General features: G+C 37.1%; 1 protein-coding gene across 1 annotated transcript in view; it reads right to left on the reverse strand.

The window, feature by feature from the left end:
* Window positions 1-1,440: 1,440 nt before the first annotated feature.
* Window positions 1,441-14,881, reverse strand: part of SLC26A7 (solute carrier family 26 member 7) — a 68,693-nt gene continuing 55,252 nt past the window's right edge. Inside the window, 6 exon segments of the mRNA XM_036379161.2 lie at window positions 1,441-3,736; window positions 5,746-5,849; window positions 5,936-5,990; window positions 8,418-8,518; window positions 11,116-11,164; window positions 12,893-13,009. Coding sequence (XP_036235054.2) covers window positions 3,701-3,736; window positions 5,746-5,849; window positions 5,936-5,990; window positions 8,418-8,518; window positions 11,116-11,164; window positions 12,893-13,009 — 462 coding nt within the window. The 3' untranslated portion in view covers window positions 1,441-3,700.

Genomic DNA, 14,881 nt, shown 5'->3' on the forward strand with positions numbered 1-14,881 from the left:
AGTCCCTAGGGATGTTCAAGCAAACAAGGCTGAAGGTACAAAGATGAATGTCTGCAGCAGCAGGGCACAAATAACTAAACCCCTTTATTGTTCCTGACTGTAATTCCCAACTCCATTGGGATGGTGTGGCCAGGCCTGCACAGCCATAAGGACACACAGACTTTGTGCAGGCTATTTGCTACAGAATGAGTTTGGCTCCCTTGGCCCTTCTGGATCAGAAGAATAAGTATGGTTTATTGTAATTATGATATTCTTTTATAATAACAGCAGTTGGACTAGATGATCCCTGTTGGTTTCTTTCCAATGTTACTCTATTCTATTTAATTTTATTACATTCCGGCGAAGCTAACTGTGATGTTTTGGGTTGAGCTTCCATGTATTTACATAATAATTCTGAGAGCCAGAGGAAAGCCAGTGGACAATCTATATAAAAAAGCATTGAGAGAAGGGTAGAAATTGATAGTGGGGATTGCCTCCAAAGCTTAATCCAGAAGTTTTAAGGTGTTTCCTTAAATCTTCACCAAAGAATTAAGCAGTTGTCAGTTGAGTCTGTCAGTGGCACAAACACACCATCAATAGGGATTTGCAAAGAGCAACTCGGGGAGGACATGAAGCAACTCCCATCCCACCAGCAGACCAGCGATGACCTGGCAGTCCACGAGGTCTGATGGCAATGGCCTCCTGGCCATTTGAAAACAGGCAAGGTGCAGTCACATGTTTTAGTAAACATCAGTAGCTCAGAAGGGTGTGTGGTGGAGAAATGGAAACTGTGTCAGTGGTTTGTAATTTGAAATTTTTTCTTCCAAGTCAATGGTAAAAAAGAAATGACGCTCCATCCCTCACTGCCCATAGTTGTATAGAGCAGTTCTATTTTGACAGAGCTTAAACTCAGTACAGGTATTGTAGAAGAAATTGAAAGAGCAGCTATCTTCACATGCCCCTTAAACACTGTTCTGCTGAGAAACAACTATCCTAAGTGATGCCACTTGCCAGACAGGGAATATAATTAACAATGCATACTCTCAGAAACAGAAAGTTATTTAGACTAATTATATATAGCAAAATAGATTACAGAAGTATTACACCAAATCCCAGTGTTGGAAGGTTGGAGCTAATGGGAGATAAATGTTCATTCCTAAACCAGCCATTAAACTGATCAAAAATTATTCCTATTGAAATCAATAAAAATTAGAAGCTATTTTGATAAGCACTACAAAATTGATTATTAAATGCAGAAGGTTTCTTAAAAGGCTAATACTACAAGGAATTTTAAAAGCATCTGTGTTGTTCCATTTACAAGATCATTCAGAATAAAAGTGAAAGTCTCCTGAAAAGTGATGTTATCTTTGCTAAAGACCTTATTTTTTACAATTTCATTAATCAACTAATCTATAAATTTTCAGAAAAAACATTCAGCTGACAAAGAACAAATGCTGAACCTAGTAGAAAAGATACCATTTATTCATTTATTCAGTTTGCAGTTAAGTAGAAATCTCCATTCAGCTGTGACATAAAATTGATGCTTCTGCGATTAAAGTACATTGTAAATAGTTTCTAAAGTGTTAATAAATTACTAAAACTGTTTCAAGAAATTATTAATCAAATGTTATAGCCTGTTACTGAGTCCAGTGATGTAATGAGCCATTTGCAGTCAACTATAGCATCTGAAATTAATGTGATTGGGACAATATACAGAATTTATTTCTCCTGCATGTAATGAGTTTCTCACTTATCAGCTTTTTGCATAGTAATTACCAAAGCAGTCTCAAAAGAACTTGTACAGAACATTTCTAGTCCTCTGTGGGACAAAGGAGGGAATAACCACAAGAGTCACTCATAATTGAAAGGGCAAGAAAGCCCATGGCTCTCTCCCATTATCAACTACTAGTGTGGAGTGACCAAGACTTGAGGAAAAGCATATTAACGTCTTAACTATGCAGAGATGCAGAAGTCACTCCATGAGCCACTTCATCTCCTGCAGGCATCAGCTTTGGGCTGAGAGAGCAGGGAGGGTCCAGACAAGCATACAGATGTAACTGCTGCTGAAAATAGAATGCTTAGAGTTAGATTTTGCCTATATGTGTCAGCTGCACAAAGCCTCCTTGTACTTCCCTCCTCTCTGTAGTGTAAGATGGCTGTTACAGCTGTGCCATATTCATTATACCTATAGCTTCCATAGATTTTTTAAGTTGGTGAAAAAACGAAAATCCCCTACTTCTTTTCTCATTTGTTAATTCCTTTTTGCTCAACTCACATTTTACTGCTGGTGTTCACATAAGGGAACAAAGGTAAGAGGAGAAAAATCATACATAGAATCATAGAATGGCCTAGGTTTTAAAGGCCGCCAAAGATCACCTGGTTCCATCACCCTGCCATGTGCAGGGACACTTTCCACTAGAACAAGCTGCTAAAAGCTCCATCCAACCTCACTTTGGACACTTCCAGAGTCAGGGCATCCATAAGTTCTCTGGGCAAACTGTTCCAGTGCCTCAGCATTGTCACAGTGAAGAATTTTTCTAATTATCTAATATTTTTCTAATATCAAGTCTAAACCTACTGTCTTCCAGTTTGAAGCCATTCCCCTTGTCCTATCACTACATGCTCTTGCAAATAGTCTCTCTCCATGTTTCTTGTAGGCTCCCTTCAGGTACTGGAAGGCCTTAATATGTTGCCAAATAACATGATAGCTGTGTGATAGTATGATCTAATACAATTGCTGACAACCCATAAATACAAACCAAATACTCAACCTGTGAGTTCCACCACCCGCTTTGTGTGCTCACACACAGTATACTGCACATCACACCAGGATTGTGGCTGAAGTGTGGCACACACCTCATGTGTCACTACTGTCACCTTTCAGCTGCCTCAGCTGAAGATTTCGATGCCAAACAAATCACAGCTCAAAGTGGAAATGCAGACTGGAAAAAATGTGGAAAAATGCTGGAAAAAAGAATAATTTTGGAAAAATATTACCAATTTTTCCTCTTCAGACTGAGCTAAAGAATACCTGTGGCTTTGAAGATGTAGCAAACCATAATAGCACAAGACAACAAATACAGAGGGAGGCAATCCAGTGTTCTTAGTCAACATGTATCTGCCTTTTCTGCATAGACTTGTGAGTTCTCTCACTGATCTGAGCATGCATTAAAAAGCATACAAAACCAATACAAAAAGTGAAAGCATATGATAGCTGTGATACATTGCTGTTACTGCAAATGGCTGTCTTGAACAGAGGAAAGAGTAAGTAAAGCCATTAGAAAATGTATGCATTGGTATATGCCTTGCTGCAGATACTGTATCAATTATAATAAACTCTTTTAAGAATTCATGTCTCTATTCCATACACAAAACTACAGATGCATATTACAACTAATGTTACAATAGAAGATACTAAATGAATCCACCTAACTGGTAAACACAGTACCTCGTGTCTGCTTTCTAATAATTTGTATCTAAACATATATAAAAATATTTTATAAAACCACTGTAGAACAATTGCATAAAAATTCTCTGAGTGATCAGAGCTGAAAGATTTTCTCTCTGAAAGGTAGATCTGTCATTACTGAATGTACTAAATATATATGGTATACACAAGATCATCTATGAGATCCACTGGAGAAAAAAGTGAAGGAGAAGCCATGTTGTAGTTCATTTTGAATATGAGCAGATGAAACTCGCTGTGCTCAATGGGTGGGCATCACACTTCACTCTGTTCACTGAACTTGCTGTAATTCTAAAATGAGAGAAACAGAAAAAAAAAAGTATTATAATGTTTTCCTAGAATATAATGTAAAATTAGGATATGAAGGAGTGCTAGCTTGAAAACGCCACTAATATTTTAAAAAGTTATTTGTGATTAAAAAAAGTTATTTAAGATTAACTGCATAAAGTAATAGGCAAGTATCCTACCAATTTATAAAAATGAGAACAACACATTTTCATAGGAGCATGTAGATAAGAATGTCTTTTCTGAACAGCAGCAGAGATGAAAATGGACCACAAAGCCCTCTTACCTCTACCTTTCTGACAGTGGAAGACTATTTCCTGCTATATGGGGAATCTGAAATGTGAATCAGAACAAATCACTTTCTCTTAGTCTCCAACTCCTTCCTCATATTTTTTTCTATCCTATTCTGCCTATTCTGCCATGTTAACACTGAAGAGTCCTACTGACCTCAGCACCTGAAAAAGGCACAGGAGGAGTACATAGACTGGTAGCTACAGTGTGCTGCTGCTATTGCAGTCACTCTGCCTTTTCACTCCTGTCCACCTTATCTTCAGGGGTTAAACACAATGAATACATAAAAATCCCTGAAGCACATACTGTGAATATTCTGAAGAAGCACCAGCAGTATATGTACACTGTTCATGATTACATTTAAAATTTGAGTTTGCATGTAAGCCTTTCAGACTAAACTGCTAAGCCACTATGCAGAGGTTTGACTTGCCTAGCAGCTCTGATAGAAACGAGTAATCAGTTCCTTAAAAAGTGCACTTTGAGTTTTAACTCCCCCGTTTCGTTCATGAACATTTTCCTGGTCTATCCATGTTTCACTTCCATAAAATGGGAATGCTGGTACATAACTATCCTACGAGAATGTTAGGAAAGTTAATAATGTCAATATAAAAAGCAGACATTTTATAACACACCAATCATTCTAATTCATCTAATCAGACCCAGACAAAATATACAATAGCCAACCCCATTATTTTTGCCCTGCAGTTACCATTTCAATAAATTATTTTTTGTAGGACAACATAATGAAAAATGTTGAAGAGCACTGAAAAGAACATGTTTTTCTGGTCAATTCACTAGACCAACTATGCCAATTCACCTTAATCTGGATAAATCAATGGAAAGTGGTTTTGTCCATAGGCAAGTCTGATTAAATTAGTTAAATACAAAGTGAAGAACAAAAGACAAACGACCAAACCGCAGACCATGATGAGTTTAATGTCTCTTGGAGAAGGCTCTGAGCCAAGCTCTAGCCAAGTTTGAATCATAAATAAAACCATGGGAAAGCACACTGCTTTTAATGGACACTCACTTGCACTTCCATGATAGTGGAAATGGATCACATAGTTCAAGAGGATAGTCCAGGTTTACAATCTTTTTAAAAAGGAATGCAGGAATCATTAAACAAGTAAATAGATGCTCAAGCCTCCCTTCTCCCTCTTGCTCTCTCTTCTACCTCATGCAATTCCCCTCTTTCCACCAGTGAGCCAACACAGCGAGGTACAATGCAGGGCAGAGACAAGATTTCTAACTCAAACCAAACCAGCTGGGGATACAGAACCATTTCAGTCAGACCAGTGCTCTGATGTGTGAAGAGCTTCAAGCATCCCAGGCTGAGAAACAGGACTGTTGTTTCAGTAATGCAGAACTGGCTAAGAGTTAATTTGTCTCACTGAGAGGCTGTGTTAGATGTTTCTAGATGACATAAATCTTTCCAGTAGAGAATGAGCCCAGATTAAAGCACCACAACACAGCACCTCTGGATCTATCATAGAAGATGGAGATGTTGTTGCAAAAGGAGATGTGGTGATGGGAAGATAGTGCTAGCAGCAAAAAATGGAAAACTGCATTCCTCAGCCTGAGGACTAGTTGTAGATTACAGCCAGATAAAAGATTTCTACATAAAAGGTTCACTGGGTAAATAAAACTTTCCCAGACTTTAACAAATTGCTGTGAGCATCCAAGAAGCCTTCCAGGCTTCACCTACTCCTGCTTGTAAGTCTTACCCTGTGAATCTGAATGGCATCAATTGCTGAAGAAATAGATTCAAAAAATACAGGATTTTCAGAGTCAAGATTTCCACCGTACTGCATTGCTTTTATCAAGGAACCTGCAGTAAAACAAACACATGAGCACTGAGAAGGTAGAAGATATATAAATGATCATGTTAAATTTTTACTGTAAGCTGATACTTGCCTTTGCAGTGTGCTAGCAACACATCGATGTATCTGTTTTTACAGTCCACGTAAATCTATATTTGAAAACAGGAAATTTAAAAAAAACTGTTAAAATACCAACAGAGAAAAAAGTTCACAAAAAGCCCATATTCAAGGTAGGCAGAGCCCAGAGTGCTGCTGCAGCAGCTGTACTGCCAGCAGCCACCAGAGCGAGCCCTTCTATAATGCAAACATCACCAAACCACATTTATTTCCTGCCACTGCTTCACAGTACTCTACAGCTCTGCTGAGAATTAAAACTGAATTTGAGTAATAATTTTGCAATTTCTGACTGTGTTTTTTAAGGATATTATTTCCATTTCTCTTTTTTCAGTGTGTTTTCCCTTGTCCTTACCAAATGCTTACTTCCAGTCCACAAAGACAGGACTCAGACCTAGGAAACTTTGAGACTTATATCAAAAAAGCATCATAGCTATCATGCTGCATTGAGCAGTAAGTTGTTCTTTATTATTTCTTTGAAAGTGTTCAACTCCCCAGAGAAAAAATATTATAAGATAGAAAACAAAACCAAACCAAAACAAAACAAAAAAAAAGTGAAAGTAACTCTAAAAGCAGATTAGGGTATTTTCCTGCCAAATGAGGAATATCCAAAGCAGTTACTGCTTCAAAAAATGTTTAAATAATCCATGTGAAGTAGAAAAATTCTGGGGGGGATTCAGTGAGAACCCCATCAGAATATTCTATTTTTAAAACAAAGCAAAAATCTTACTCAGTTCAAAAATCCTCCATCTCTGACATCAGTGATGATATTTTGGGAAGGAGTGTAACAAGGGCATGTTGAGTGTGGTCGTTTTGGTAGGAGGAGGAGTAACTTGGTTTTGGACCAACTGTTTATCCAGAGGCTGCACTACCAACCTGTGCACTTCACAGCCCATGCCAGACTTACCTCTCTCGAATTTGTCAAACACTTCTTTGACATAATTTTTAATTTGGAGGTCTCTAAGACCTTTTGAAAATCAGTTTCACAAATTTTTAAACTAATACAATATTGAATGCCCAATATTTCAAACAGATATTAGACTATTAGTGACTATTGTTCAACAATTAACAGTCCTACATGATTTGAGTTCAGACCGGAGCAATCCAGGTCAGTTTCTATCTATGATGAACTCTTCCCAGTACGAAAGGATAGGAAAAGTACTAATAGTTAATAGTCACTCCCACTAACCTTATTTTTCCAGTTTTTTTTTTCATTATATCCTTGCCTATATGTGTAGTTTTAATTTAAAACATTTTAAGGCAGCACTTACTTCACTGTGCAATCCCTGCAGTAAATTGAGAAAATTGTTAGGGCAACAAGAGATCTGGGCCAAGACCCGAGTTCAAATCTAGCCCTTTATCTTACTCAGAAAAATTATGCAAACCAAGTCTTCCATACCCACTTAACTCTGTACTCACTACACAACTTTTAAACTCCAGATCTGATGGAAGTGTAAGAAACAGCTTTGAACATAATTTTTTATCAACTATATAGAACTACTTGTTATGTGAAACTATAGACTCATAAACTTGTTTCGATTGGAAAGGACCTTTAAGACCATCAAGTCCAAGCACTGACTTGGCATTGCCAAGTCCACCACTAACCCATGTCTTTCCATCCACTCTGCCCCGCCTGTGGCACCACCTGGGGTTGTTGTGACCCGAGTGCAGGACCCAGCACTTTGCCTTGCTGAACCTCCCACAACTGGCCTCGGTCCATTGATCCAGCCTGCAGAGACCCCTCTGCAGAGCCTTCCTGCCCTCCAGCAGATCAACACTCCCACCCAGCTTGGTCTCTTCTGCAAACTGACTGATGGTGCACTCGATCCCCTTGTCCAAATCATCCCCAAAAATATTAAACAGGACTGGCCCCAAGGGAGCACCAGTTGTGGCCAGCCACCATCTGGACGTAGTTCCATTCACCACAGTAACCAGTGAATGCTGGGTTTATTCTTCTGGGAGCATCTTGGAACTCCTGCACTGCCTGAACCCAGTCTGCAACATGTGTTGCCCACAGGAGAAAGGATGGAGATCATGTTTTGACCTCTGTCTTAGCAAACAGTAGAATATACAGATAAAATCACAGAATTAGAGCTGAAATTTTAAAGCAGTAAATTTACTCATCTCTACAACTGATGTGGCAGGGTCAAATATGACAAAAAACCAACTTAAAAAAAAGGGAAAAGTTCCAAAACTCCTCTTCATTACATATAGATACATAGATTTTCTCTGTTAACCAATAGAATATTAGATTAGCATAGATTTGCTCTGTTACCCAATAGAAATATTTTAATGTAATTTTTTGTATATAAACACAGTACAATTTAATGCCAAGTCTGTGTTCATCTTTTTTATGGTTGAAAGATTTATCCAGTGACATAGGTGGAGTGACTAGTAGTTGGCCCAAATAACTCATATGTTTAATTATAACATCTACAGATTGTTTCTAGTGTCATGAATACCTGAAGAAGCACGGAGACTCCAGTGTAGTCAAAGAAATTCAGTCCACTGCAGTCTAATATCAAAACATGTCGCTCACTGTGACATGGCTGCACCAACTCACCTACACATTTGATAAATGAAAACCTTTAATTAAAAGGAGAATACTCAAGAAATGGGTATAAGAATGATGATAGCTCAACAAAATAAGCCCAAACTATCACAATAAAATTGTCATTGCTATGTTCTGGGGTATCAGGAAAGCAAGTGCCATATTTTAGAAGAACAAATGAAGAACCTTTAAGGCAATGCAAAGTGATGACAGACAGAATATATTAATGGAGATGTTTTAGGCAGCAATAGTGTCTCAAGAATTAAGCAGCTGCTTCTTCAAACTTGATTTTCTCATTGAGTTGGCTTCTTTGGAAGATTTTTCATGGTATAGACAGACAATTTATCTATTTTTTTTTTAAGTTCTGATATGACACTGAATTCCATAGGCCCTAAACACCTGCCTATGGGTTAACTTAATATTCACCCATAAGGAAGAAATAGATGTAAAGTGGAGTAATTAATTTTCCTAAGGTTTTACTATACTGGTTGTTGATTGGGTAATTTTTTAATACACAACTACACATTCATGCTGGAGAAGAAAATTGTGTTGGCAAGATTTGCAAAGTTCTTATACTCATTCTTCAACCTCAGGCCATCTTGTGTTTAATCAAAACATACTCTGTTCTAAATGCATCTGAGCTAGCACATAGATAAATGATTCCTGGCTTTCATAAAGTGAAAACTAGAAAATACTGCACATCTTATTTACATTGTTCTGTGAACAAATGTTTGTTCATAATGCTCACAACTAAAAAAAAAAATATGAAGGAAAGGAATTCTGATTGTAAAGATGAGTTAAGCTGAATGGCTTTGGCCGAGCAGAGGTAAAGATTTTAAACTATTGAGGAGACTTGGAATCTCCCCATGATGCAAATTTATAATAGTGGTAATTCCTTTCCAACAGTAGTCTGAGAGCAAAGACTTTTGGAGTTGCATGTCCAGACGTTTACTGTCTCTGTTCTGTGCAATGTACATGAATAGATACATACAAACAAAAAGATAGGATTTCAGAGGGAACCTCCTGAAAATTACTGTGATAGAAACACAGAAGGGGTTCATGTAATGTCCCAGGCTCAGTGTAATAATTCCCTGCTGCATCCTGAATTGCAGTAGAGGCTGCCTGGCCTCTAAATGGGGGGATAGGTAAAGACCTGCACCCTCTTTGGATCAGTGGCATGAGCCAGAACAGCTGTTTCACTTCGTGCTGATACAGACAGTATTCCCCATAGGGAGAAAGGAAAGATTCTGATGAAGGCATACATTTTTTCCATGTTTTCCTGACTACTTCCATAAGGCTTAAGGATTGTGTCCTCATTCTCCTATCCTTGAAAATTTAAGCTCCGCATTTTGCTTTTCTTTTTAAAGGGATTTTTCTTTTTTCTCTGTTTGTTGTTGAAAAGACCCCATGAAGAATCACCACAGACTGGTTGATATAAGTAATGACAGCATTTAAGTCCTTAAGGCAGGTCTTTGGCATTCAGAAAAGAGGTCTTGTGCTTTCTGTCACTTTTGTATATGAGAAACCAGTTCATCTTCAAGATGACTGAAATTTGTACTGGTAAGATCTCAAACATAATATTTTACAATATAGTCAATAAAATACAATATAATCTTCAATAATCATTTTCGTAGGTTGTTATACTACAGCAAAGCACTCTGTCACCCCCAAGTTAACTAAACATTGTAGTACCATAAAAATGTCCTGAGTCTAGTTAACAAATGCAAACATTCAGATAACAGCCTCCAAATCAGGTTTTCTACTGTGGCTTTAATGCTTATAAGTGTTTTAAATAAACACTGTTTTAATTCTACCCACAATTAAGTCATCTGTATAAAGTATCCACTGCAAAAGGTTGCTGCAGCTCTCCCATGGGAATGTATGTGCTCTGGTTTAAGTACTACAATATGTGGAAAGAGTGGAGTTTCCAGTTTAATCCTTAATTGAAAGAAAACCTCTAGGGGTTTTTATTATATATTGTATTGATATACTGTATAATATTGGTGGTTATCGTGTCACTGACAATTCAGTTGACATTTTCTGAGATTTTCTCCTATGTGGCTTTAAAGATCCCAAAGATTTAACATGGTTCTAATCTTATTTTTACTTTTTCATACTAATATACTCTGCATGCAAAAAAACCCCAAGACCAGAGCTTAGCAAAACAATCTCTTCAGCCTGGTCTGAAGATGAGTCCAGGCAACAATCTGGGAAGGGTTTCCCCCACTATGTACCTGTCTCTTTACACACACACTCATTCCAGTGCAATAAGCAGGGACACAGAATCAGAGGATCGCCTGGTTTGGAAGGGACCTTAAATCATCTAGTTCCAACCTTCCACTCCTTAAAAAGGCACTTTCAAGGGGTTCCCTGATTTTGAAATCTTAAAAAGTCTGTCAAAACCAGAATGAGTTACAGGACTTATTAGGGCAAGGTTAGCATAATTTAAGGCTGTTTAGCATTCATGCTTCATTGAATGTTTAGTCTAACTGAAAATATTTATTTCCACAAAACTTGTGTGCACCTAGAAATATATAGAAAAATGTGGAACTATTTTGCACACTTACATTCATCTTGGTTTTAACACCATTTGTAGATAATAAACTCACCATGGCAACTTCCATTGGAAAATGAACAGAGCAATGTGTTCTGCTCACACTGAAATAAAAGCAGCAAATTATTAACATACCAAGGAAAACCAGTCCATTGCACAGTAAAGAGAGAAAATCAATGCAATACATAAGAATTCTGTTTCTCAGTACCAAAGTTGACTCATTCTCTCCAATATCATGTCCTATGCAATAGCCTGTTGGATGTATAATATTTTCTGGTATAACTTAGAAGAATAGTGAGATACATACTCAAACTGATATTTGCATTTTTTTTTAGCTGGCTCAACCTCTGTAAAGCTTAGATTCACTAGAAAGCATATTTTGGACACAATGCTTTTGGGGAAGCAGGAGGTGGTTAAGAAGTGGCCAAAAGATGGGAAAAATGTTCTTGGCAAGAAAAAATTTTGGCAGTGATTTTATAAGATTAACTTTTGATTTATTTTCTACTTGCTGCAATCTCATCTGCTATGCTAATATTTTAGTAAGAACATTTTTGACGTGTAAATTATTAAAGAATTACATTTATCTGGATAATTTTCATAATGGTTATTTCAATATGTATGTTCTCAGTAGAAACATGAGTTAAAACCAGACACAAAGCAGAGAAACAAAAGTGAAACTGCATTTTTTTTCACATCCATTATGTGTTACAGAAAGACATTTACTCAAGAACAACAAAAAATTTTTAAAAAGGCACAGTGTTTCAGGCAGCTGTACTGCTGAGTACCTTACAGAAGAAACAAAGGATAAAATCTCCTTTATAAGTAACGTACAAATTAACTTATTAAATTGACTCAAATTAATTCCATGGAAATCCTAATTTCTCTCTCTTTGGAGGCTTTTTATCATACTAATCCAAATCAGTCAGCCTAGCAAAACCAAGGGAAAAAAGCACCACATTTTCTGAGCTGAATTTCCACCCATCTAAGTACATACGGGTAGCACAACTCTTTGTCAAGGAACAGCAGAGGTGGGAGACACATGTTGCTGTCTTAACAACCTATCTAAGACACAGCTTGGATTTTCTCAGCCCAATTTGCCAAACTGGATGAAATTGTCTACAGTAAGCATTGTATCATATTGGAATGTCTTCATGGCACTGATAGAAAAATGATAATTTATCTTTTCCCTTTTAGGAAGTGTTGCAGGAAGTTGCAGTAGTTATGTGCAGATGAACTTGGAAAATACTGTACTTACAGGGATATTCTCCAAAAATGTGATATACCTAATTTGTATACTGTTTATTTTTCTAAAACAATCACTGCAAAAGAGGAAAAAGAAGCAATACCATTGAGAAAAAAGGTAGCCACTTTCTTCGTAATTCTCCCCAAATTATTTAGAGTTAAAAATGAAGTGTCCATCTCTCAGGGACTTATCTCCAGGAAAAAAAAAAATCACATTTTATTCAAGCATATTTGTAACAACTCATTGTCTTTCTAAAGTCCCAGCCTTATATCAGCTGAGGTTATGTAAGTTCTTCTAGAAATTTTTGAGTTTTGGATAAGTACTTTAATGTCTCTTACAGGATCACATGCAGAAATCAAAGAGATATTATTTTCAAGTAATAATACGAAAATAGTCCATATTGAATCTGATTAAGATTAGAATTAGCTTTATCCTAAATGAATAATTTCTAATGTTGCTTTTTTATACCTGTTTCAGTATCTGATTCCATTCTCTAAGAAATGCAAAGAAAGCAAACACAATCTTCAAGCCAGTCATGGTGATTACTGAAGCGCAAAGCACATCCCACCTTGTTTACAATATCACATACCTGGCTGCTCATGCCATCCTTCTGAATTATCTTTAACAGGTCAGCGTGAAATTTTCTGGCATTCAAAAAGACTAACGGGCTGTTGACTGAAACTATTTTTACCTGTTTTAGTGATTCCTGGGGAATGAAATAAACATAATGCTGAAAAGTTCCTCTTGGATTTAGAGAACAAACCCCAGACACATTTCTTTAAAAAACCTGAAAATACCTGAGAATTAACCTAGGAGGAGCTTTGGATTGTGAGAATGATTTAACAGATAATTCTATTGATCAGCCTTCACACATAACTGAAGTAAGAATGGATACACAAGTAATATATATTGAAAATTATCTATATTATTATTTAGCGTGAAAACAAGCATACACATTATGAGGCATAGTACTAAGAACTATTAGCTAACAATTATAATAGCATTATTTCAGTTGGTATGATCCCCAAGCAAAGACAAGGTAACATTCACAGACAGGGAATATATTTTATTGGAAAAATGCATCTTGCAAAAAGTACACAAGGATTTAGGGCAAACACTGCAGGTGGTCTGGGGGAAGCTGGCAATATTCATCTTGCTCATCTGAAGATGACCTTATTACAGAGACAGTTCTCCATGAAAATATTTAATGGATACAGATCAACCTTGAGTGGCACATTTAAAGCTTTACCAGCATATTTCTACAACCAACACAATAATCTTCACAAGAACTCTTCATTGCCCTTGAGTTATTATTCACTAAATAAACTACAACCAGCTTACCAGCACCTTCAGTCAGACTGTGCAGCTCAAAACATAAATGTTACACAGCAGAACAATTTTGGAAAGACACCAGATAATGTTCCGAAACCCCCAGGTACAAGAGGGAGACATTTTGCGCAAAATAAGTGCTATTTCTTTCACTCTCAAGGTGTACATATAAAACATCTTCAAAAGCCAGTAAGAATATTAATATTTATATATAAATATATTGGACAGCAGTAAGACATGCTTAAAGACTGGTTTTGTAGGGGAACTTCTGTAGAAGCTGCTTCTACTGAACTCCCAATCTTCCACAGGTTGTGTGACAATGGAAGCAAAAATCAAGAATTTTCAAGAGAAAAAGGTCAAAAAATACTCTCTTCCTAACAAAAATCATGTAACAAGGTCACAGTCAAACACAAGTAAGTGGAGCTGACACAGACCATTTTTTAGGTAGTTAAAAATTGTTTGGGATTGCATTGAAGATATGCAGTTTTCCCAACAGACTTTCAAGCAAAATAGAAACGGAACCACAAACCACATAAACTATCTCCTTATTATAGACTGCTATTCAGACTTCTGGGAATGAGATGATCTCTCAGACACCACCACAGTGACCATGAAATAAAGGAAACATTTCAAACATCCCAACTGAGGCAAAGAACCCCAGACTATGTGTAGGGACTTTGCGCAATTTACCTACGGATGTGATTGCAGAAAATACCACAAATGAGTTTTGCCACAGTCAGATACGTGGCAAAACTCAACTGGTAGTTAAAATGTATCTGTTTGTATGGAATAGAGCTCTAAACTAAGGGCAAAACAAAGCATGGTATATGCTTGAATGGAGAAATGCTCTGACATCCCACAGATTCCCACAAAAATTATGCTATAGACAGCTTGGTGTAGAGACAAGTGGACACAGTGCCATGGCAAAGTAGAAGATAAAAGATAAGAAAAAAGGAAGACTGAAGTGCAAAGATCAAATCCTGTGATGATCAAGCTTCCATAAGCACAAAGTCCAAAACTTGAAAGGCTTGAATCGTAAGGCCAGATCAAGCAAATGGCAGACTTGGGTATAATTTTCGTCCTGAATGGACAAGGTCAACTGTGCCTAAATTTGACCAGCCAGTTATTCCTCGCTCTGGTTTGACTCTTTGTTGACAAGAACTGTTCAGATAACAACAGAACTTCCTCTTTGTTTTGTCCTTGCTAAGAAAGCAGGAAATTTATCTCAGGTGTCTGTTCCAGCCACCCC

The sequence above is a fragment of the Molothrus ater genome, chromosome 1 (genome assembly GCF_012460135.2).
Source record: "Molothrus ater isolate BHLD 08-10-18 breed brown headed cowbird chromosome 1, BPBGC_Mater_1.1, whole genome shotgun sequence".
Classification (NCBI taxonomy): Eukaryota; Metazoa; Chordata; class Aves; order Passeriformes; family Icteridae; genus Molothrus; species Molothrus ater.